The sequence below is a fragment of the Epinephelus fuscoguttatus genome, linkage group LG19 (assembly GCF_011397635.1).
Source record: "Epinephelus fuscoguttatus linkage group LG19, E.fuscoguttatus.final_Chr_v1".
Lineage (NCBI taxonomy): Eukaryota > Metazoa > Chordata > Actinopteri > Perciformes > Serranidae > Epinephelus > Epinephelus fuscoguttatus.
In genome coordinates, this window is record NC_064770.1 from 11,733,193 (window position 1) to 11,760,232 (window position 27,040).

Here is a 27,040-nt window from a genome sequence, read left to right on the forward strand (position 1 = left end):
AGCTGTTACCTAGTTACAAGCAAGAGACGGAGCGACTGTTATAATGTTGCGGTGACTCTCGGTGCATCAGTCGGTCCGAGAACAGACGGAGAGGAGAAAACTCACCGACAAAGCCACCGGAGAACCGGAGCGGACAGTTTGACGGCTGAGGATGAAGATTAAACACGTCCTGACAGGGAATAAACCAGCTGCAGCTGCTCGCCTCGTGTTGTTTCATCAGTAAATTCTAAATCAAAGGAGGAGACCGTGCTGTGTGAAGATCACATATTGAAAAGTCTCCGCACAAAGGTAAGTTCAGAGAGTGGGCTACATTTAGTAATATTATTGGATGTTTCCTCCGTGGATGACTGTGAGACAGCAGTGGGTGTCTGTTGTAGACTGGTGGCACTGTGAAGCTCCGTGTCTCCCTCCTCACTTCAGCATCGACAGTGTGAAGATGCTTTTTAGTAACACAGTGAAACCAAGAATAGAAACATGAAATCCTTTAAATGCTCTTAATCACTCCCAGAAGCGCGTTTAGAAACTTTGCCCTTTCAAGACACATAAAAAGAGTAACTCAAATTTAAAGCTCAGATTCTTGGCAAGAACAAACTGTACATTAATTATCCAATATTATATATTCAGCGTATTAAACTTATGACATATAAACAACTTTAAATATTCTATTAAGTCCAAGTAGCCAGCCATGGACAGATATGGAGACAATGGCCCCTGCACAGACACATGTAGAAGCCTCTCAACCTTCACACATGGAGCAAGAAATCCAGAGTAAAAGAGACACAGAAAGACTACAAACGAGGCCCTCTTTTATTTGTATTTATTTATTTATTTTTGTTGTTTTGCATCTCTGTGGTCATTTTGAGTCTCTTGTGTCTCTTTGTGTATCTCTCTTATCGCAGTTTTGTTTCTCTATAAGGTCATTTTGTCCTTTTGTGGTTGTTTTCAGTCTCTTTGTAATTCTTTTGTGTCTCCTTGTGATCAATTTGAGTCTCTTGTGTCTCACCGGGGTCATTTTGTGTCTCTTTGTGGTTGTTTTCCGTCTCTTTATGGTCGTTAGGGGTCTAGTAATTTGTTTGTCTCTGTGGTCTCTTTGTAGTCAGTTTGTAATATTTTTTGGCAATCTGCATTTCAGGAGTGCTATGTTTTGTGTCTCTTTCTTGTCATTTTGATTCTCTATCTAGCTGTATGGTGTTTCTTTTGGGACATCTTGCATCTATTTGTAGTTGATTCGTGTTTGTTTTTGTCCTCATCTCTTAGCAGGGGCATTTCATAATTTTTCATCTCCTCACAGTATGTTTGTGTCTTTTCGAGAACACTATAGCCCATTAGCCTTGAGTTTTGACCAAACGTGGAAGTGCCAAAAACCACAGTTCCTCAAATGGCCACTAGAGGCTGGCTCTAGAAGCCAGTCAATCCCCATAGACCGCAATGTTAAAATGCCCAACTTTACAGAAGAAATTAACATATTTACAGTCTGGTTCAAAAATTAAGTAATTTTTATATAACTCACTAGTTTATATTTTATTAAGGCTTAAAATTATGCGTAATTAAGGTTTGAGCTGCTTTGAGTGACAGGCTGTTTGAGAGACACACCACAGTCTATGAGTCAAATCCACCCCTCGCTCCTCCACAGCTCCACCTTCTCGTCCAAATATGGTCACATCTGGCTCCAAAAAAACAAGATAGCGACAGTCGAAATGTCGAACTTCAAAACGTGAATGTGGGTGACGTCACATTGGCTATAAATCTGTATTATTGTAACACCCAGCTTTAACTTAATAAGAATCAATGTTTTCCTTTGCTTTGTTGAAATGAATTTGTTACCATTCATTAACAGATGAGGACTGCAGACTGCTGTATCTTGTTCTGAGAATTATAGAATGATTTTACTTACCGTCAGTTCAGCTTGTGGGAGAAAACACTTTTTTTTTTCTTTTTTTTTTCCTGGAAAAAAATTCCCCCACTGTGTTTATGACAGTGTGAGTGTGATTATCATCCAACATGATTTGTTCTGTTCAGTTCAGAGCAGCAAAACAACATCACGCTCCTCCATTTCTAAACCACTTACTATGTAAAGTGATGCATCTTTATTCTGCATTTGATTGTTGAATGTTTCATCAAGAATAGTAAAAAAAAGTCTATATGCATACATATGTGATATGGAAGCAAAATATTCAGCTATTATTTAATATAACTGAATAATTATAATTGAAAGAAATGGAAATTATAATGCATTCGCACACTAATAGCAAAATTATGCTGTCATCTGTATACAATTCAGGCACACACACACACACACACGCACACACAGAGTCACCGCAGGTAGGAAGTTAATCAGTACAACCCACAGCATAATTTCAGGCAAAATTGCCTTTTAAGAGGTCAGTGCAGGAACAATCTGGTGACTCGGCAAACAAAGAAGCAGCATGTCTTTAGACCTTTTTCAGGCAGAAATTACATAGCATAACTTCATCAAGCTGTTTATGTGATGGCTTTTTGTGTCTTTTATTTAAATGTTCTTTATTCAGTCATGACAACACGTTAACAGTAATCTCTGCTGGAAACAGGCGTTAGTTGAAGGAAGGAAGAGGAGTGTTTTCTGTTTTTTTCTAGTTGCATGACTGATGGATGTTAAAATATACTTGCTGTAGAAGCTTTAATTAATGAGCGATGTGAGTGCAAGGAACACTTTCAAGTTGCTGTCAAGTGAACCTACTTCTCCTCAACAGTCCTTTAAAGGATTAATTTGATTATTCATTTTCTGTGTTCACCTCATGTTGCTGCAGCCTTTACGTTAATACAATCAGTTCATACTTGTGGTTTGTTGGAAGACACAGAACTTACCACATATGACTTTCAAAGTAACTCAGGTCAGTAACTCTGAGACTGACGTGTGAAATTGCTGTCTCATTAATGTTAAGAGATGCATGTTCAAGAAATTTGAGCTGGAGAAAAAGTGATATTTTTCCTCCTTCAGCCCTTGAGGATGGTGTCTACCTCACACAGAGAACCTGTGGGCTCCAAGACAGAAAACGACCAGCACAGCTTAAGGCTAAAGCCACAATTGGAGTGTGAATTCACCAGGTTTATTAGATCTGTCTGACTCACTGAGCCCCGAGGAGAAGCCCTCCTCACTCCTCTAAAGCCTCAGAATAAATGAGTGCCGTTTTATCATTGTATCTATGTGGTTGTATTCAAAACCAGGACCTGAGTGCTGCATATACAAGTCCAACTAACACAGAAGGTCTAACAATAGAGAAGCAGCTTATATATCTCTCACACCATCATTGTCTACAGCAAAAGTCTTAAAGCTACACTATGCCAGATTGTTTTTATTTCACCTTTCACTTTTCTTTTTTCAGACTATTTACTGTTCTGACATACAATAAGCTGTATTGATCCGTCTCACAGCTAACGGTAAAACAATGACAGTCCGACAGCAGAGTGTACATATCTGCCAATGTTACTTATGGAAGATTTCAATGTAGGCTATAACAGCATGATCTCATCGCTATCTCGCTGAATGAAATGGATCACAGATTTTGCTGTTACACCAGCAAATCTAGAAGCCAAAGAACCACCTTGACTGACAGGGCACAGTGATATTACACAGGATTACACAGGATTTATTTATTGTGACACTGGAGATGTGATAAATACTAACTAACAAAAAGAATAACAAAAAAGAACAACAAAAAGTTTTAGGTGCGTAGAAATGCTGTTACCATTTTTAGCCCAAACACATTCTCATTTTCAGCTCGTCAAATATCAACACTTGCTCAGTGGCCCTACATGTCAGACCATGACGCTCTAGGTACCCCTTTAGTGTCCGTTTTGGATGCTCAGGGACGATGTGTTGATTTGCACTTGTTACATGCATTGTGTTTACAGTTTGTTTTTAAAATGAATTTAGCACATATAGCTAAAAAACTTTGTTTTTAGGTTTATTTTCTAGGTTAAGGCAAAAAAAAAGCACAGGGTAAGGTATAGACAAAAGACATCATGGTTTGGCTTTAAATAAGTATGTTTGTTACTGACCTATCAGCGGTCTCCTTGGTGAAAGTCCTACCCAGCCAGTGCACACTTACAGCAGTTGTTCGAAATGTCAAAAAATGCCCAGTCTCATACTTCCACTACAGGGTGGCTCGGCGCGTCAGGCCACTGACTAGGCATCAGTATTTGACAAGTTGGGAGTGAGACCAGGGTGTTTTATCGCTAAGTGTTTGAATGTGACTTTTGGCATCTGGATAGGCTATAAAGCTCTGTGAGACAGGAATGACACTAGTAAGGTTACAGCTCACATCACAATCTTTTGTGAATAACACTGGCAGGGACGTATATGAAGCTGTTAGATTGTCATTGCTTTCCCTGTAGCCTTGAGACAGATCAGCTAACCTCAGGACAGTATAAAACAGTTTGCAACCTGCATTAGTTTGCTTAATTACAAAGTATGATTCATGTATTGCTAATGGTATGTGAGGACTGGACTTTTACATCAATGGTTATTTCGTTGACATCTTGTTCGGTCTCTTTACCTCTGCCATGTCATTACTGAGAATACCGCGCTAACTGAGCTAACATTAGCTTCCTTTACCAACTTTAAGACAACAAGTTTACAACCCTTACATATCACTTGGGTCTAAAGTTACAAACAGGGTGACTAAAGGTTGTAATAAAAAATAAATAAAACTGAGCTAGCTTCTTGGGGCTAGCTGGTGGTCTGTGCTGTAGTGCTGTGAAGCGTTATGCTCTTCTACTAGGAGATGCTACTGCTCACTGAAGTTAATTAGTGCAAGAACAGACATTTGAGGTGTGGAGTGGGAGTGAAAGAGGCACCATTCTTCTCACTACAAGTCAGTGTACCCATGGGCGGTTTATGAGACTATGAGCCCTTGGGCAGCGGTGTTACCAACTCTTTTCCAATTAAAGTAGATAGCACTAGAAGTCACTAAAAGTCACCAGATGACATTGTGGGGATGTCATTGCACATTAATGGAAGCCTTAAAACTTTACTGAACTATATTCAATAGAAAAAAATGGCACGAGAGTCATGACGCTTATACTAGTAGTGCGCCACTTTCTCATGCTTACAATACAGAGAGTGAGAAAAAACCCTTAGAAACTCACTCCAGCTCAATTCCCACAACAAGCGGTGTCCCCTCTTGCCCTGTGTGTTCCACACCTGCTGCATGGTGCACAGGACTGTGATTACTCTGAGCAACACACATGGGAATAAACTACAACATATTTCTATCTTTTTCCCTGATGGTCTGAATAATTTGCTAAATTTGTCATTGGTTGCTTTTTAAAATATAGTCACTAAGAGGGTCTGAAAAGTCAATAAATTGGGCAAAAAAGTTCGCAACACTGATGAGCACAGATATGCAAAAGGTTCCACCACCTCTCCTACATATGACCAAGACACACTGGCTTTGTGGTGGTTTAATTAATTTGTTGTTTTGCATGTGTTTGTAGTTATTCGGCATCTTTTTGTGGTTTTGTGACTCTGTGATGATTTTGTGTGGCAGTCTTGTGTCTTTTCAAGGTAGATTTGTGTATTTTTTGGAATTTTGTGTCTCTTTGTGGTCATTTTACGTCTATTCCTGGTTGGTATGTGTTAATTTGAGTTACATTAGTAAAGACTAATAAAAGTATCCATCTCCTCTTATTTTTCAGGCTTCAGAATTAAACAGCCATTCCAATTTTTGTTCATCTGTACACCTGAAGATTTCAGGGTTTTCAGCCTAAATTGGTTTCCTTTATCTGTAGAGCTAAGTAATTTACAAATACCTCACACTTCACCAGCACATTGAAGTCTCTCTGAACGTTAACCTTCCATCACAGTCCACATGAGAAAAGATCTGGGAGATAAAAAAAATATTGATAAACTCTTAGTCCCCTTTGGTTAAATCAATAGGCTTAACAACACTTTATTCTGAAACCGATCGCCGCCCTCTGTGGTCATTAGAGATACAATGTTGTTTATCCTGCAGTAGAGATGGCAGACTTGTTGTTGTTGAGGGTCATGTGCTGTTTATATGAATCCATCATTACTAAACTTTTAAATAAACCAACAAATTGGATAATGCTGAGCTTATGCTCATTTTGATGTGTGAAAGACGACACATGGTGTGAAACGCTTCGGCTGAGCAGCTTTGAAGGGATTCTGTCAGCCAGGACGAGCAACTTGTCAGAACAATTATCACAGCTGTCAGAGGATTTCAAGTGCAGATGGATACAGATACAGATCGAAGACTTCAGACAGTGGCAGATGAATATAATATTTATATATTTTTATGCTAGCTTTATATGTTTAATTAAGTAGCAAAAATATTCAAACAAATTAAATACACCAAGATATTGTTTCAGAGTATTTAGACAGCAGAATAGTTCAATATATTGGGAAATATGATTCTTCCTCTTCCTGAAACTGAGATGAAAAGATCAATATCACTCAGGACACAGCTGGTGTGTTGTCACTGCTGATTGTCTGAGAAGAATATCAGGTTTTTACTGAAGGAGATGGTCAAATGTATTTCTGTCACGACTTTCTTTTAAAATGGTGCTCACGATGCCTTTATGAGGTTCAATATTGTGACGCACTGCTGTGTAGTTAATGAAGAGTGAAATGAGATGGCAAACCTCAATATACCTTAATGTGTCTATGTATGTACATATATATATATATATATATATGTATATATTATAAGTGACTCCATCTGTGTCACCAGAGAAAACAATTTTCAAAAATAGTTTTACATTAAAAACAAATATTTCCCAAAATATTGAACTATAGATAAATTCAGTTTGTGGTAAACAACCTCACTAGATGCTGTAGAATCTGCTGAATGTTAAGAATTAAGTCAGCAAATGCCATTAGAATAAGGGTTATGGGATGCCCATTGACTCACCTGGTGGAGTGGGTACCCCCATGTGCAGGGACCATGTCCTTGCTGCAGTGGCTGTGGGTTCAATTCCAGCCCACAGCTGTTTGCTGCATGTCGTCCTCACTCTCTCTCCCTCTTTCATGCTAACTTGGTCCTATCAAATTAGGCAAAAAATGCCCGCCCAAAAATATCTTTAAAATAAAGGTTATAATCTAAAAACATTTCAACATTTAGTCAGTTTATAACAACAACTTGTCGTCTTTTCTGCTCCATGGTGCCACGACAAAAACAGAAGCCACAAGTTTCTGTTTTATGAAATCAATTTCCTTCCTAAATCTCATTATCTTCATGTTTCAGTGCATTTAGATTAGCATGCCAAACAGGATTGGATTCAAAATTCCACTTTTACAGTATCATGAATTTTTTATTGATGCATTTACAATACCAGAAATTGTGGATTTTTTGGTTTAACTCATAAGCTGGCAAGTATGCTGGGTTAAATGTTACTTAACATTTTCACATTTAGTCTGTGGAGATCAAAAAGAAGCAGTACGTCAGCATTATTTTTTTCAAAACCCTTAGTCAAAACCTATTTCAGACTCGTGTTTGCTGTTTGGAGGCTTAACATTTACACAGAATAACTTCATCTGTTGAAGGGGATGACTGTTTCCTGTGATTAACCCAAACATCTCTGCTTTCTCTGTCAGTGTAAATGTGTGTTGGCAGAAAACAAATAATTATTTTGTAACAATACATTTATGAGTGTGATTCACACCAAGTTTCAATATGTGGATAATAGTTTATTTATTGCAGCATCTATCTGCATGTTCTTATAACCTCCATTCTTTGTTGTAAACCATAATAATAACAATATCACTATCCTCCACTCTTGCATATTCGAGACCAACTGTTCAGATAAACGCTGAACATACACTGTTTTCAAGAGGAGAAAATACAAAAGAAAGCTAAACAAATAACGCTATTCAAACATCTCTGCCAGTGACCTTAACCACGATGACCCTGAACTTGCCTTCTCACTGAGAACTCAATCAGCCCTGTATGAGTACTCAATGGATTAAATGTGCTTTGACCTGTTGTGTGACAAACAAGCGTTGAAGGAAATATAAAAATATGATATTAATTGTTTTTTTTTAAAACTATTTTTGTCCAAGCTTTTACAGTTTTAGTTTCCCTCCCTGTACAGTCACAAGTCACATCCTTCATATATGTCATATTTAATCTGCTAAGTCTGTGTCTGGTGGACTTCGTCGCATTTTGTTTTATCGATAAACCAATTTTGCCATCTTTTTATTTATCCTTGATTTAGCCAGAAAAGTCCCAATGAGATAAAATATGTTTTCTGCCAGGGAGTCTGGGTTAAAATTACAAGTTTCAAATACAAGTACGATTGGGGACAGATAACATCACAAAAAAACAAACAGGAATCAGACACAATACAGAATAATGCCAAATAATAAAAGAGAGGGTGCATTTTTAATGTTTAGTATGCCTTGCAGTTGCGTGTAAGGCGTGAAAGGAAAAGGCAGATTTATCCAGCCTTGTTCAGGTGGTTGGGAACCTGAGAAGATTTTTTTCTGACGACACAGGTCAAGGACTTTGTCATTTTGTTTCATTTTTTTTCCATCGATTCCATTACTTTTTTCTTTTATGTGCAAGAATGGAAACACTTTATAGAGCAGTGAGAGTGAACCAAAACAACAAACTGTAGGTCAGAAAGCTGAACAATAAGCTGAATGTCACTTTTAAAGCTCTGTAAAGCTGATGGGAGCTGCAGATTAATTCTCTGTAGGTTCAGCACTTTGAGCAAGTATGAAGTGGCATGAAAAGATAACTGAAGTAAGGTGCAAGTACCTCAAATATGTGCTTAAGCACGGTGCCAGCCTGTGCCCCCTTGTGTGTACCTGAATGCATCTGTTGATCTTTGCTGCTGTCAGGATGACGAAGCTCCTCTCTGAAATACTCTGAGCCTTTCAAGTGCTCGGGCTGTGAGAGGCTTTGACCTTTGTGATGGATGCTCGGCTCGGTGCCGCAGCATCGCTTGACAGATAAGATGTTGGCATTTCCGCTCCTGCAGTGAGCTGAAGTTCAAACCTGTGTGAGATACAAATGTTTCCTCACCTCTGTGGACCTGTAGCTTATCATCATTGTGTTGTTGATTGATGCTGTATTACTTGAATAAATTTAGACCTTTGTCACCTAAATTGTGCGCTGGCAGAGCGGCTTTTACATCAGCATGGGCAATAATACTATTTCTCTATTTAGCATTTATAAGCACTATATAAACATTTAATAAATGGTTTATAACTCGCTATAATGTGGTCATAAACAGTTGTAAAATCTTAGTGTGTTTCCTAGAAAACATTTTAGTATTTGCATTTTATGAGGAATAGGAGTAGATCTAATTTTATTTTTTACCTTGGCAAGTGATGGATGTCCAACACATCAACCTCCTCAAGCTACAGGCGGTGTTTTTATACCTTTAACACTTCAGGCCCTAGATACAGGGAAAAGACGTGTTGGTGAGGACCGACAGCTACATGGCAATGACCTACATTTAACAGGAAGGGCGGAGTCCTCCTGAGTTTCTCAGATACTCCTCCAACATATGGAATGACAATGTTGTTTTGTTTTTGTGTCTCTTCCTCTCTGTCTGCTCTGGGTCTTTTTGAGGATTTTTGCAAAGGCCCAGGTGGGGTAGCCACTGGTTTTAAGTGTTTCCCTGATGTCTTTCTGTTCTTGCACCTTCCGCTCTGTCTGCATGTTTTCAGCCCGATGATTCAGTGTCCTGGTGACTCCCAAGTTGCCATTCAATTTGGGAAGAGAGATAACACTGGTCTCTGATGAAACTATCATACGACGTCACTTCACTTTTCACTTGCAATCTCACCAAAGAAGCAGTGAAGACAGTGAGGAAATGTCTGCTACAAGACATCTCCCTTCCCAACAGGACCAACTTCACCCTAGACCACATTTGTGACCTGTTGGGTCTCTGTTTGACCACCACCTATTTCAAGTACAGCGGGGGTTTCTACTGATAAAAGCACGGCTGTGCTATGGGCTCACCAGTGTCCCCTACAGTGGCCAGTCTTTACATGAAGGATTTGGAGAGGAGCACTCTGACCACCTTTACAGGAACTGCTCCTAGCCACTGGTTCAGGTATGTGGACGACACCTGGGTCACAATGTCAAAATCAAAACTAAGGAAGTGGAAAACTTCACAGAACACATTAATGCAGTGGACCCCAACATCAAATTCACAAGGGAAGATGTCAGAGGAGACATTCTACCCTACTTAGACTGTGCAGTGCACATCGAAGAGGACAGGAACCTAAACATCAAGGTGTACAGAAGACCTACACACATGGACCAATATCTGCTGTTTGACTCTCACCACCCACTGGAGCACAATTTGAGAGTCATCAGGACACTGAATCATCGGGCCAAAAACATGCCCACTAGAACAAAGGGGAAGGTGAAGGAACAGAAACACATCAGGGAAGCACTTAAAACCTGTGGCTACCCCAACTGGGCCTTTGCAAAAATCTCTAAAAGACCCAGAGCAGACAGAGGAAGAGAAACAAAAATGAAACAACATCGTCATGTCGCAGGAGTATCTGAGAAACTCAGGAGGATTTTCAACAAACAGCACATCCCTGTGCACATTAACCCAGTAACACACTGAGACAGAAACATGTCCACCCAAGGACAAAACACCCAGACAAAAGCAGAGCAATGTAGTGTATGCAGTTTTGCAGCCAGGAATGCACAGATAAATACATTGCCAAAATTAAACAATAACTCCACAAGTGCATGGCGCAGCACAGGAGAGCCAGCTCGCCAGGTCAAGACTCAGCTGTCCACTTACATCTAAAGGAGAAGGGACACTCTTTTGAGGACAGCAAAAGTCGCAAATTATTTTGTTTAAACAGTAAAACATTACAGTGTTTGCATAATTCTTTCGCTAAGATCTGAACTTACTGTGGAAAAAATGTTCTCACTGTTTGTTGTATTTGTTTTTTGTGCCTCGGTCACTTCCAAGGAACATGTTTGAGATAAGGCGGCTTTCACCTTCAGCAGCTCTGATAGCTGCAGGTTGGTTCTCAATGACGGTACTTCTGATAAAAATATAGTTTGTATGATCAACTTAATCCAGCTCTGATACGGTGTAAATTAATGCTGTCTCATACCTAAAGGACAGGATGGGTCAGTTTCAGCTCCAAAATTACTTGGTTAGGCTGAATAAAAAACATCAAGGTTTGGCATTAAATACTTTACGTATTTTATACTATGTTGCTTCCTCCTCTGCTCCTGTAATTATTGCTACAGCCACCACAGGGCATCACTTTACAATAAACACAAGTATGGGTTGTAATAACGTAATGGCACAGTCAACACCTGTGTGGCTGTTTTTTTCAGTGAGAGCTGGCTGGTGGAAAAAGACTGAACAGTAAACAGTGAGGCTTGGTTACATGCTGCATTGTTTCCTGTCAGTCCCGCCTGTGTGTGTGTGTGTGTGTGTGTGTGTGTGTGTGTGTGTGAGAGCAATTTGGATCGAGCAGGAGAAAGAACAACAATAAAAACTACTGAATAGAGAGGTGATTACTGAAAATAGAAACAGATACAGTACATTGAATGGTTCTTGCCATAAAAACGTTGAGGATAAATATGGAATTTAATGTCATTAAAAATTTCGAGAATCATAACTTGAAAGTACATAGTTTTTTTACAGCAGCCCTGTCTCCGTGAAATTATATCAACGTAGTTCTACATTATTTTCCCAATTACAGGATCACAGTGTGGTGATCAGGGTGTCGACTGGGGTTCACACCCAGTCTCGTCCATGGCAGCAGAAGTACTAAAGTTTAGCACAAGATTTTGGTTTTGATTGAATGTTAATTGTGTCTCAAGTCACTGCAGACTTTTTTTGTTTTAAACCACAATCACGATCTTTCCCTCACCTTACCAAATGTGTGACCAGTGTCACATTCTGCCCCTCTGTCCCTCCTTTCAGCCACATTCACGTCCACAAACCACTGCCATTTCTCTACCTGACTACCCAGCATCCTCTGACTCCACCTGTCCCAGTCACCTGACTTCCTTATCCACATGCTCACCTGTTTCCATTGTCATGTGTCATTGCTTTTGAGCTTCTGATAGCCTGTTATCCTGCTATCACTGGTCTGCATTCGGGTCCTTTCCCACTCACCTCCGTAACAGCCAGTACCTAAAAATAACCATAAAAGGTTAAACCATACTTTTCACACTACTGGTGGATATTATGTTGCACGATTGGGTATTTTGGTGGAAAACACATTAAATATTTTACTGATATGTTCAGTATCAATGCTTTTGTGACTTGCTAGATAGCTGTTAACAGAAACCTCCCCGGAATTACGTTTCCTTTAAATTGTATTTGCTGTTGCAAATTAGTTCAATAAACATCATTTCTAGCAGACAGGGTCTGTTTACAGATATTACAGATATGTGTGAATCATTTAAAGCTGTCTGAACCTGTCAGTCTTTGATACAAAAACTCAAGCAAGGCATTAAAATGACTTCATTCTGTCCAGAGTGAATCACTGGATAAGCAAAGTGGGAAAAATGTGTCACCGGTAACAGCATGACCACAGGAGACGAGTCCCCGATACAGATCAGACTGCCGACCAATCAAACGCAGTGGACATCGGAAGATTCAAATATAGATCATATGTAATTTTAGCCTCTTTTTTTGTCCTCTTTTATCAGATGTGATTGTCACAGCGTTCTGCTATGAGCTTCAGTTGCGGCATGCAGTTTTACAGTCAAAGCAGATGTGTGTGCACAAAGCTGTTTATCAGTGTGATTGTAAGTATTCAGATGGTATGGCTTGGTTGGTCACATGACCTGCACTGACTGTTCTCCCCTCACATCATTCAAAGAAAAGAAAGACAGATGAGGATGTCTCGCAGCATCAGCAGCAGTTCACAACCACAATTGACGAACTGAATGGATTTTCCCCTCAGAGATGTTCGAAGGTCCTGAAGTGTTTAGTGCAAAGATTAATGAGTTGGAATTAAAGTAGATATTCGACTTCAAGTGTTTGAGAGGAGAGATGTATGAATTAATTTCTCTAAAGCATCACAGTTGATGGTTCATGATTCTACTAATCTTGTAGGTTTATAATTCTTTTTTGTTTTTTGGAACTATAAACTTTTTTCATTATTCATTCATTGTTTTCTTGATTCATTGACTGTTTAAAAATAATTCTCCTGGGAAAAGTCCCATGTATTGTGACCCAACCTACCTCTATACTGGACCACTTCCTTCTTTAATCTTTACTCCCATCAGGACATTAGTCATGTGATTGCAGCCTTCCCAAATACGTGGATTACACACAAATTACTGGCTCGTATTATGTAGAATATGTATGAATTTTGATGCATTATGCTTGTAGAAAAACGTACAAACAGTGCATGAGAGCAGCCTGACATAACACACAAAATGTCCTACAGACAAGATCTAAAAGAAACACGGGGTAATTTTACAACGCATCAAAGTAGCATTTTAAAAGAGTTAAATGAAATAGAAGATGTGAACAAGCTAAAATGTAATAAAACAGAATTGGAGAATAAAACTTATAGCTCAGCCACAGTGCAGTAAAAGACATGAACTAATAGCCCCGAATTGAATTTAATCAAATTCAATCAACTTTACTTTTTTATGTGCAAATTAAAATACATCATAAAAAGATGAGTGGATGAATATGCACCTAGTGGCTGATTTCGCAGCTGCGTTGAATGTAAATGTGTTTGTATTGCATAAATGTTGGATGAGGTGTCCAAACATGGAAGTCCATTAATTTTAGATGAAAGCTGTGTAAAGACTGGAGTGGACTGACTGGTATCCAGATAAAATCCAGAGCTGATTAAACACTTTAGTTTACAGTTAGCCACAAACTGCATACAATCTCTGTTAGCCACATCAGACATCTGATAGCAATCTGTCTCAGCTTTGTCGGCTATATGCATCACCTTACTGTCCAGAGGATGGTCATAAAGCGCTTCAGGCTGTTTGGCTACCTTGGCAAATGGCAAAAGGAAAATCACGTCTGCACTGTTCAGTTATAACAGTTAGCAGCAGGAGCTAACAGCTATCCACAGCTAAGGTCTTGATCCACCAAAGTGTTTTTTCCTAGATGAGGTGCTCCTCAGAGCCGCTGAGATGCTTTGGTTGCGTCTGGTTGCTATGATACGCAATATATCCGCAGAAGTAAACATGTTGGTACAAGAGTACTTGCTTTGGATGAGAGGAAGAGTGAAGCAAGCAGGGAGAGAAGATGGATCCATGAGAGGAAACATACTGTATATTAAGAGATTTCTCCTCCAGTGTTGTTGTTGTTCAGCACTTATACATATAAGAAATGACCGCTAGTCTTCTCAATATTTGTCCCTCTCCACTGTGACTGAACAGCTGAAGTGACAGTGGTGAGTGCAGCGTTTTTACCCAAAACTGAATCTTTTTCAATTCTTTCAATTTCAATTCAAAACAAGCAGGCCTCACAAATAAAAAAGCTTTGGTGGACACAGCCCCTCACACAAATACATCCGTCTCAAATACCTTTTGGCTGCATTTACACTGTGGAGTTCTTAGCTTTTGTGAAATCTGCTATGCAGTCTGCCCAAGGACTGCCTAAGAAGTCACTCAGTCCCTTTATTTGTGGTTGCTTTTGTACTCTGGCTGACTGCTGGACAACATTAGTGGCACAAAAATAAAATATTGATGTTCCATATCGGCTTTTTAATAGAACTAGTGTTACAAATTGTTAGGTGTCTCTATGGACTTCCCTAACTGAGCTTTTCTTTTCAGAATGTTATGAGCATGCAGGCAAAACAAAAACAAGTTTAGTAATATTAAAAAGGTTTATCTTCATACCTGAATGATGATAACTGGCTACAGTCTAACCAAATATAATATCTGTATGCACAATACAAGAGCTGCTGTGGTGAAATGAGACAAGAGGGACACATTTTGGAAACATCTCTGCGGGCTGTCACACAGCAGCTATTTAATGACAGGAGGAAATTGTATTTGAACTACTAATAAATGCAAAGGAGCATCACAAATAACATCTCATTTTTGAGGGAGAAGCTTCTGCTATGCACAGTTGCCTTATCCGCTCAATAAGTGATATTTGATTAAATTAGGCTACACTATCAGTCATATAAAAACAAAAGAAGCCAGTGTATAGATCAGATCCTGGTTATAACGGAAAAAGTTCTTCAGCTGCATGTAAGCTCAACCTGAGCTGTTTATTATTGTATCCCTCATTCATCACCAAGGACAAGGAAAGAATTTATTCTTTCTCTTCAAATATTTTCACTTGAGAAAAGAAGCGAGGAGAAAAATCTGTCCTTGTTTTGCTGCCATGTGCTGCGGTTTATTTGGTTCTGTTTGATTTACGACACTGATCTCTGGGTTTTCTCTTTTGCTAGTTTCCATGGTGATCCAGATTGCCAAACTTAATGTGAAATGTCCGAAATCACAAGGAATTGAGAGATATTGAAAAATGATTAATGTGACAAATCAAAGAAGCTACTCCAGTCTCATAAAAAGACATACAGTACATTTGTTGATTTTTCTTGTTTTGTTGTTGTTGTTTTTTGTTATGTGTCTTTTACATTGAACTCCAGGAAGGAAGAGAGGCCGAATGGCTTTTTTTAAAAAAAAAAAATAGACTGCAGTAAAAGTTGGTTTGTTTGATGAACTCTATCAATAAGCTAAGGGTGTTTTTCTCACTGTCCATTTTCTGAATGCAACATCAAACATTTGGAGAAAAAAAAGGAGATGGTTGAAAGTATTTCCTCTGAAATGATGCTTGTGAGCTTTTATTGTTATATAATATTGTCTTCTCTGTGGTACAGCTGTGGAGTTAATGAGGAGTGAAATGAAATGGCAAGCCTCTTTATGCCTTAATGTTGTGTCCTTTGCATTGCTGTGCACTTCAATTGTAATGTTAAGCGTCTGTACATTTCATGTAGTGGTGGGCGATATCGATTATACTTGATGTATTGTGGCTTCTTCCACGTGGGATGTACAAAATGACTATATCGCGAACATTGAGTATTGATTGTCACATCATCTTTTTTCAAGCCACTGGCATGAGAATTGCTTTAGCGTTTTTGTTCTCCTGCTCTCTCCGATGGCTCTGTCGTTCTCACAGACATACACACACACTCAATAAGAAAGACTCACAAATATATGTCACACACACCCCTCTGCCTATCCAGTCCACCTGAGCTATTTGTGAGCAGGAGAGGTGTGTGTTTTAATGCTTCCACGCTGGCGATAGCTGTACTGTAGCTACCGTCCATTCGTCCGTACCTACGTCAAGGTTACATAGAGCGAGCACACTTGCGTTTACTATAACCCCGCCTCCCAACAGTCTCTTGCTTGCTATAATCAACAACGGTTCATAGTAACTCTGGATTTGGCTGTTGTTGAATTTCACAAGTTTTAGAACTGAATTAAATAAGGGCTACCTAAGTGTTAGTACTGGGAAGTTGATGTACCTCAAAAAATTATCCGCTGATTTAAAGACTTCCCTTTAACAATGTAAGTCTTTGGGAAAAAGTCTTTTTGGACCCCAGGGATGAGTCCTAAAACCCAGCAATGAGTTTGCTTTTTACCACTCCCAGTTCCCTCATCTTGAAGTCAGTGGGTTTTTTGAATGTTTTTTTTTTTTTTTTGCCTGAAATAATGTTTGTGACACAAGATTCAGGGACTCCCTTTGACATAAAATCCATGAGTAAATACCCCGTTCATGAACTTCCATGTGTCTTAAAAAAGGCGGTTGCTAACAAGTAGCTAAATAAGACTACAGAACTATATCATGACGAGCCGTGTCAAACACAGCTTTACAGTTTTCTTTACACTTTTTACTTCTGCCGATTGTATTTCGGCTTCATTTATCATGAAAGTGGTGTTAATTTGTGAACATTATCTTGCTGAACAGACGTGTAAGTATCATAAACATTAGTTTGCCACAGATCTTAAAATAATCCAAAATCAAATGAAAATTAATCTCATAGGCTTTTTGACAAAGGGAACCAGGCCAATGCTAACTTCAGCATCGGCCTACAGAAAAACATCATCCGTGGGGCACTCTATGGCAACACTTAATGAACTGGGCAGTTGTAATTATATAATTTGGCTGCTTTGTCAAATTGGCAACAAGCTCCTGTTCCTCAGATTTATTCAAGCCAGCATATGGCCAAAGACATGCATCGGAGAGAGGCTGAGACTGAGACCAGAATCTCAGCTGCCAAGAGCAAACACCGGCTGGTGTGCCTTTGTTCAAATTTCCCTCCGATGCCAACAGAATTGAATAATTCTGCTGCAGTCAATTTCAGTGTGGACAGTTGTTAATGGACACTAACCTTGAGTGTGTGTTACCATGCATGAAGGTTTTGGCTATTCCTCACCTGAGCAGAGGTGTGCTGGAGACCTTCTTCAGTATCCAACAGATAAACTGGACAAGACAACCAAGACCAGCAGGGCTGAGAGGGCAGATGACCACTGAGAGAGTATTTTTGTTACCTAACGCTATGTTTTGATGCTCGCCTGCAATTCATCCCAGTACAAGAAGACAGTGCCCGCAGGGCTCGACAAGCAGGAGAAATCAGCTTTCTCGATCAATATAGCACACACTAGTATAATTGACCACATTTACCATCAACACTGTCTGGACACCCACATAAAAGGTGATGAATTTTACCTTTAATTCCACAGGTGATAGTCTGATGACTTGCCTGTGCTATCCATCAGTAGTAACTGTCTCATGCATCATGGAGTGATTTACCGCATATCTTATGTGCCTCAAACATCAGTGTAAAAGCCTTGGTTAATCCACTACACAATCTATTCATCTGTGACAGCGTGTTTTCGGGGGCGCTGCGTCAGCACTGATGCAATGCCAATCTCATCTGATCTAAACACAAAGTAATTCTGAGGCTGATTTTCGGATACATTCATTATAATTTGTGTTTGTTCAAAATTAAATGGCAATCAGGTATTTCAGTCTGGAGCATAGTGGTGGACTGACCAACAGACCCACTGCTAGCATAGACAATATTAACTGAATTAAGGGTCTTTGTTTGTTTGTTTTTCATTTTTAAATTAAAGTGACTGTGTGAATGTGTGGGTGAGCGCACAAGCTGTTAGAAAATGTTTACCAAACATGGGTTGCCTGAAACAACACACTCTCACCGCAAGTGTTCTACAACCAACTCTCCCAGTGCATTCCCAGTTCATGTTAGCCAGACTGAATGAAATGTCAATTAACAGCATCGCCAATGTGTGGGAACACACAGTGTTTAATCTGCCTGCCATATCAATAGGACCAAATATAGCTGCTGTGGTCAAATCAATCCACCTGCAAACATCCATTTTAACTTGGTTTTTAATTGTTTCCTGTCTGACTCATCATTTGATATCCACATCTTTCCAATCTGCTTTCCATCAGTTTATCTGTATGCTGTTTTTCTCTTTGTCTCTCTGCCACTTGTACTCTGAATGTTATCTTTGTGTCCTGTGTTTTTCCACTGTAAACATGTTGATGACATTTCAGTGTTTTATTGAATGCTTTGTGCTCAGTTCTCACAGCTGAGTTACAATGTGCAAAGAACTAAAGTGACTAAAGTGACACTAGAACAGCGTTTGCACACATTTCTACTCATTGTAACATAACTGCCCCCATGAGCACTATTGAGACAGAAACGGCTGAGTAGTTCATCACTGCTGCCGTACATCTCATGAATTAGAAAAGGGAACGTGTGGAAAAAAGTTTAATTTCTTGTCTTTTGATTACTGTCAGTAAGTTTGTATTGAGGGTCTACTGCGGCTGTAAATTGTTTACAGTAAAATGTGTGTTTTTTACCTGCATGTAAGCTTACTGTAGTTTGACTATGATGATGATGATGTAACTTACAAGTGATTTAAATATGGTCCCTACAGAATAGAAAAAGCAGAGAAGCACAGTCACAATCATCGTTTTGTTTAAATGCGTTGCAGTGTAAATTCAGACTCAAGACCAGTTTCCTTGAGGCACCTCTTTTCTATTACTGAGGAAACCAACGACCCCTGACTAGGTGACATATTTTTGGGTTATTTCATTTTATATTCAGTGTGTAACACTAACAGTACAGAACAACTGATCAGCTGCACAGTTAACCCAAATAGTGAACACAATAACTGCAAGACATTTGTGTAAAATGAGCAATTTGGATGAATTTGGAGCAGGTTGTTTTCTGTGAATATTACATCAGAGGTGACTTTTTTAAGACATATTTAGGTCATTTTTATACAATTCTCTGTCTGTATTGGGTTTTTTTCTTATGGCTTATTGCTTTTTCAAAATTCAGTGTTTCCTCTGATTGACGCTTGGCATTGGTTGCTTTAACTGCGTACTTTTATAATGCAGGATGAGGCTGTTTAAAAGAGAGTGAAGGCTGTGTGAATATGCTTGTGTTCAGGTTTTCACTGTGCCCTTATCCTGTGAGATGGGTTTTAAGTTTTTTATCTGAAATAATAATAATAATAATAATAACAATCGAAAATAACAATTCCATTTAGTTTTCTTCACATAAATGAATGAAATTTTGTGTGGCCTACTGTGTGGGTGGTGGTGTGTGTTCCTCAACCCTGGGTCCTCTACCAGAGGCCTGGGAGTTCTGCGCAGTGTCTTACCTGTTCCTAGGACTGCGCTCCTCTGGACAGAGACCTCAGATGTTGTACCCGCAATCTGCTGGAGCCACTCTCCTAGTTTGTGGGTCGCAGCCCCGAGTGCTTTGATTACCACTGGCACCTCTCTCTCTTTTAGTCCTTATATATAAATATATGTGTATACAGAAGTATTCCATTTTGTATTAAATGCTTCACAAAACTGTCATTATATTGTGAAAGTTTAGCAAAAGCAAATTCTGTAACAGAAAGCTAAAAAAACGCAGGAAGAACAAAAATGCCCTTCATGTCAGTTAAAACATTCCTGAAATTAGCAATAAATACCCTGCTTTATAATATTCAAAGCCGCTGCTTCAAGGTCACAGCTCTACACGGTGAGACGCTGGGGCGCCTCCTGCTGGTGGTTTTCAAAGTTGAAATGTGCAGACACTCAGTTTTTCAAATAAGGAAAGAAATGTGCTTCGGTAGACAGCATAAACGTTGGAAGTAAGCTTGTGTTTGTAAGATAAATCTCATCACTTTCTCATGTTTTATTACCTTTTGTTTCAGTCTGAGACAAATGTAGAAAACTATTCAGTTAGATAACTAATTGATTTTTTTTACCCCCCTCCAACAGAACATATGGGCGGAAGCTGAGACAACAGAAGGACAAAGCGACAGAAAGAGCACATCCATGGGTGTTGTTTCGCTACCCGAGCTGGAGATGATGGATGAGACATGGGAAAACAGCAGCTTTGCCAGCCCCTCGCCTGGATTCCCCCTGTTACTACTCATATTCAACAACAGTGATCTGAATGAGACATTCTTGAATGACACCAACCCAAAAAACTCCACTGAACAAGGTGTCCCCTCAGGTCTCAGTGTGGCAGGGGTCCTCATACCACTCCTATACATAATCGTGTGTATCATCGGCCTGGGTGGGAACACTTTAGTGATTCACATTGTGCTGCACTACTCAAAGATTGAATCAGTGACCAACATCTACATTCTCAACTTAGCCATTGCTGATGAGCTCTTCATGCTCAGTTTGCCTTTCCTGGCAGTTCAGAACACCCTCCATTCATGGCCGTTTGGCTCCTTCATGTGCCGTCTTGTGATGACTGTCGACTCCATCAATCAGTTTACCAGCATCTTCTGCCTGACTGTGATGAGCATTGATCGCTACCTTGCTGTGGTCCACCCCATTCGATCCTCAAAGTGGCGGCGCCCCCAGGTGGCCAAAATGGTGAATGGCACTGTCTGGGCTGTGTCATTTCTTGTCGTTCTGCCTGTGGTGATCTTTTCCAAAATCCAGAGGTCAGGAGGTACCTGTAACATTGCCTGGCCACAGCCGGCTAACATCTGGTCAGCAGCTTTTATTATTTACACCTCTACAGTTGGATTCTTCTGCCCTCTGCTTATAATCTGCCTCTGCTACTTGCTCATTGTCTTCAAGATACGCAGCTCCGGCAAAAAAGTCCATGCCACCTCCACCAAGCGCAGGAAGTCAGAGAGAAAAGTGACGCGCATGGTTGTGATTGTTGTTGCTGTGTTTGTCTTCTGCTGGCTGCCCTTCTACGCCCTCAATATCATCAATCTGCTGGTGTTGCTGCCCCCAGAGTATCAGAGTCTTTACTATTTTTTCGTAGTGCTTGGCTATGCCAACAGCTGCGCCAACCCTATCGTTTATGGCTTCCTGTCAGACAACTTTAAGAGGGGTTTCCGGAAAGCCCTATGCCGATCTACAAGGAAGGTGGAGAACCATGAGCCCATGGAGCGCCAGCAGCAGCAGGAGGAGGGCAGGGTGGCGCTCATGCCCAGGGAGAGCCTGAGACGGGCAATCAGGGATGAGGAGGACGATGATGAGGAAGACCTCTCAGAAATGACTGAGATCTATAGAATTGCCCAAAATGGCAACAGCAGCTTCCAGCCGCAGAGTTCACAGCCACTGTTGTCAGAGAAAGGAGCAACTACAGCAGCGACAGAGCTGTCCTCCCCGGACAGGAAGGACAAATCTGGGGAAATGAAGGGGAAAGATCCAATCAACGGGTCCACACTGACTGTACCATTACTTCTCAATGGAACCAAAAATGGGAGCATTAAAACTCTGCCAGAGGAAAACTTGGACCAGAGCACCTCCCTGGAGATTAGTTACTTATAGTGTAAAATATGGAGAGAGTGTTACCTGAAGTGAACTTAGTATTACAACACATTACAATGCTGAGCAGTTTGTAATGGAACAAAAAGCCTATTAAAAGATACATAATTAAGACTTAAAAAAAAAAAAAAACTCAAATGGGCTTTGGAGAATTGCTTTTTTAAATCAATGGACTCAAAGTTTCTTAAACACTTAAAGGAGTTGATAAAGTTTTATGAACGTACAGAATGTATTCCTGTTTATATCATGTACATATGCATGAATATGAATGTAAGAAGTTGTGCCTTTAATTACCTTTATCATGTGTATCTTGTTGATCGTTGTATTTGCAGCCTTTTTATTCCATAATGTGACAATCGTGTGCTCAAATTTTACTGTATTTATTAAATCAGCATTTACTGCAACCGTCTACACATTAGCTGAACAATGATGACATGGCTATACTTTATTTTAGCTTCCAATCCCATAACTGCAAACCCATCTATTAATTGTGTTTATATATGTAGCACAGTTATATACTTAGTTATATTATAAGGGAGATGTAATTGCCAGGATTATATTTGCAGGTTTTAGGGAGGTGGTCAGGGTGCATGGTGGGTGTACACAGCATTTGTGAAATATCATAGTTTCAGTTAAATCTTCATGAAAATTTTGTCTCATGCTTAATGTCTCTCTTGAGTTTTGAACCAAGACCACAGTCTTTTCAACATCTACCAATTCATGCCAGCACCTGAACATAACTGTAAAATATAGCCTATATATATTGTCGTTTCTACAAGTGGATATTTTAAGAAAACAAATGTTATGTTTTTGCAAATTTAAAGATACGTTCAATAACAGAGGGCCTCATGCAAGAACGTTTTCACTATCTTACTACTTTCACCATCTACGTAATGTCTTACTTTTTCCTTAAGGTTTGCTCATATGATGGTTCCAAACCACCAGACTCACTTTACTGGACAAACTTGTTGTAATTTGCTTGTCTCAGGTTGATGAATGAGATTTCATTAATGTAACTAACACCCCTAAAATTGTCACATACGGTGACCCATTCTGCTCGGTTTGTGGGTCACAGAAATGTTACTGAAGAGTATAAACAATATTTTTACACAGCTGAGCTTTCAGAAATCAGCAAACAAATTTAGCCGTGACAGTATAGTCATTTAATATTCAGCTGCAGATGAGTCACAGATATTAGCAGAGTAGTACTACAGAAGGTGATGTGACACTGGACAGAAATCTGCATAAAGAGGCGGCTGATGGAATGAGAGTAAATAACTGGCATGCAAAATATGTCAGTAAAATTATTATAAATACCTCTCAGTAAATTGACAAACCATGATGATGATTATATGGAGTGTGAACAGAATAATAATTTTCTGTTTAGTCTGACTATTCATCATATTGTAATATATTCTATTTTAATTTCTGTTTTTAATGTAAACTCCACATTCATTGGGATTCATGATTTCCAATCAAATTAGCGTTGCTGTTTTTTGTTTTTTTTTGTTAGTTTGTTTGTTTTGGAGGGGGTTTTTTTTGTCCTGTGGATGAAGGCAGACTATTTTTACAGGACTCGTACAACAGGTTTGGACCACTCATGAGTTTCATTCAAAATTCTACATACCAGAAAATCTGTGAATGCTACACTCATATGTGCCTCTAAAAGTGAATCTGTTTGTACAAGTTGTTCTTGCATGAGACCAAATGTTTCCTCATTATGTTGATAAAAACCTTGTTTTCTTCAAAACGTGCCTCCTGTTGGAGATTAGTAATATATTAACATAATTTATAAATATTAGCTTGAATGTATTGTGTATGGCTTATATTCAGGCCCTGACCTTTGGGTTCTCTAAGCTATGTTGTAGCAGAAATTGTGATTTTGGTGAAGGATTTACTGTCTCTTACATTATTGTTGGAAGGAAAAATGCACTTTTTCCTGAAAACATAAAGTTGTGTGTGATAACTTTGCACTCATAACTGATTGATCTCGCTGCTTGTTGTTGTTCGGTGCAGCCTGCTGCTCACAGATCAAGACGGACTGGGAAACACAAAAGATGGTAACAATATTGCTTTGATCATTTCTGTTGGTTATAAACATAAACAATATATAATATCCTGCATTATTTTACAGAGATTAAAACCAGATGTTCTGAAGAGTGTTAAAGGAACAGTTCACTACAAAATCAAAAATACATATTTTTCCTCTTACCTGTAGTGCTGTTTATCAGTCTACATTGTTTTACATCTAAAAACTCAACAGCAGTGTCTCTTTCAGTAAATCATGACCTGGTTAATTAAGATAATCCACAGACCTTGTTGTGAGCACTTTCATGTAGGAAGTATTTTCTTTCTACCAAACTACACCCACCAACTGTATCACTGCACAGAAGGGAGCATGTATCTACTGCTAGCTCACTTAGCACCACTGATCTAGCTAACGTTACATCTCAGCTGAGGAGGACGGCATTAATGTTTTACACTGTCATGAGCACAAGCTTCTCATCCATGAGTGGGTACGTGCTTTCTTGTGCAGATGTAGTTTGGTAGAAAGAAAATAGTTCCTACTTGAAACTGCTCACGACAAGGTCTGGGAATTATCTTGAGTGACGGGGTCATGATTTCTGGAAAGAGACATTGCTGTTGGGTGGCACGGTGGTGTGGTCAATCAATCAATCAATTTTATTTATAAAGCCCAATATCACAAATCACAATTTGCCTCACAGGGCTTTACAGCATACGACATCCCTCTGTCCTTAAGACCCTCACAGCGGATAAGGAAAAACTCCCCAAAAAAACCCCTTTAACGGGGGAAAAAAAACGGTAGAAACCTCAGGAAGAGCAACTGAGGAGGGATCCCTCTTCCAGGACGGACAGACGTGCAATAGATGTGGTTAGCACTCTCGCCTCACAGCAAGAGGGTTGATCCGGTTCGATCCCGGGTGTGGGAGCCCTTCTGTGCGGAGTTTGCATGTTCTCCCCGTGTCAGCGTGGGTTCTCTCCGGGCACTCCGGCTTCCTCCCACAGTCCAAAGACATACAGATTGGGGACTAGGTTAATTGATAACTCTAAATTGTCCGTAGGTGTGAATGTGAGTGTGAATGGTTGTCTGTCTCTATGTGTCAGCCCTGCGATAGTCTGTCCAGGGTGTACCCTGCCTCTCGCCCGATGTCAGCTAGGATAGGCTCCAGCCCCCCCGCGACCCTCAAGAGGATGAAGCGGTTAGAAGAAGACATTGCTGTTGAGTTATTCAAATGTATTTTTTTTTTTGGCACTTTGAGCACCACAACCGAGTGCCATCTAGTTCCATTATATTCAAGAGAAGCAGACATCTCTATGACCAATATCTCCAACACTTGGCAATTCACGCCAAAACAATCTCAACTGATAAATAGCACTACAGATAAAAGAAGGAATATGTGTTTTTGATTTTGGGCACAACTGTCTCTTTAAGATAAATTATTTGTTGGAGTTGTACATTCTGTGCAACTGCTACAGCACTGCCAGTTATTAAAAGTTAATAATTTACCTTTTGGTTATCAGAAAAATACTTTCAGGTTGTGTACTTAATGTGGCTGATAAACTATTGCAGGAATGGTGGTTATTGCGTAAAACAAACTTGGGATATAAACTACAAAGTGTTCATTCCACCATACAGGCTGAAACTGACACATATTACTGATGTGGTACCACCTATGGTTACATTATTATTTTTTATCACACATATTCAAGGACTCAACAGAGGCTCCAGGCTACTTTAGCTGCTACTAACATAACACACCTGAATTTCTGACCCAGCTTTTGAGGGCTGAGTTGCAGTTTGGTAACGAGAGAAGAATAAGTGGCACTCAGTTAAAATATCTCTGCTTCTGCTGCATCAATTTTGATTTTTAAATAGCTGTTCATTATAAGTCAAGCAATGTTAAAAGATTAATTAAGAGCACTGAGAATAATACATTTCTTTATACTGCATATGCACAGCAGTAGTTCTCAAACTTAGTCCCTGTTTGAGGGACAGATGAAATCATTTTCCCCCATCTAAACTGATTTAATTTTGATCATATCTTGCTTATGATCCAGCATGTCTTGTGTCTCACTCATACATATTTTGATGTTTTTGCTCAACAATTGCCTGTTTTTTCAGTTGACTGTCAGAAGTCTGTGCATTTCATTCTTTTTGTGTCATTTTGTTGTCTGAATAGCTTTTTGACCTGAAACGTGTTTCCCCAAATTTGCAACATGAGATACTTCCTCCTGCTAAATTTGACGTTTTATTAAGTTGAAGGAACACAAATATACTTGCAACCAATACATCGTAGAGGACTCGCAAATTAATCAGTAATTTGAGACGAAGTTAGACTTTGAGGTTTTCAGATGTTTTAATGCTATCATATCTGACAGCCACTCAGAACTGATAGAACCAGACAACTCTCAGTCTCTCATATTTCAACCCTTCCACCCTGCTGAGAGTTGACTGCTGTTATATGGCGTGGATGCAGATGGATGTGACTTGGCCTTGTAGAGATTTGGGCAAAGTTTCCTAGGGAATATCAAACTTTTTGCATTTTTTTTTTTACACTAAACACTATAAAATGGGACCAGGATCAAGATTCAATGTGATAAAGTGACTGTACATATGGTTAACTAAGTGAAGAAAGTGGATTCAGTGTTAAGCTCATGTTTAACATGAACAATCGTGGATCCCATTGCAAGATGGGCTCTAATAAGTTTTATTGATCTTGGGGGATAAATTCACAAGCTACCCAGCAGTATTGGAGTAATTGGAATTAGCTCCACCTTTGTCAGTGGCAATATTACAATATTACAATATTACAGTGATGAATACATTAATGCATTATAACAATAATTATAATCCAGGTACGTTAAACAGGCCCACATTGTTTTGAAATGAGCCATTCTGTGCAATGACTACTATGATACTATCATTATATTTGATGTTAATATCTTTTTGCTTTAACTTAGATAAGAATGTGAGTGTAGGACTTTTATTTGTAATGAAGTATGTGTCTGCACTGTGGTATTGCTACTTTCACTTAAATTAAAGATCTGAATACCTCTACCAGTGCTTCTGAGCATTTTCACTGTCTATTGACAACTCAAGTAAAGTACTTGAGTGCATTCCACCACTGACTGTCCAGGTAGAAAAATGTATCTTAATCTTAACGCTCTATCATTCATCAGAAACTCACCTCACAGCTGTTCATTCATGAGTGTTAAACACACCACACACACTGACACCAGTTATATTTAGCTGGCT

At 39.3% G+C, this 27,040-nt stretch overlaps 1 protein-coding gene across 1 annotated transcript; it reads left to right on the forward strand.

Annotated features, from left to right (window-relative positions):
• On the forward strand, positions 1–26,686 carry sstr3 (somatostatin receptor 3). Its single transcript, XM_049561970.1, has 2 exons — positions 1–288; positions 20,242–26,686. The coding sequence occupies exon 2, from the start codon at positions 20,299–20,301 to the stop codon at positions 21,763–21,765; it is 1,467 nt and encodes a 488-aa protein (XP_049417927.1). The 5' UTR covers positions 1–288; positions 20,242–20,298; the 3' UTR covers positions 21,766–26,686.
• The last annotated feature ends 354 nt before the right edge of the window (positions 26,687–27,040 follow it).

What these genes read in the sequence shown, in the direction of transcription:
- sstr3 (XM_049561970.1), top strand. Translation starts at nt 20,299, where the DNA reads ATGGGTGTTGTTTCGCTACCCGAGCTGGAGATGATGGATGAGACATGG.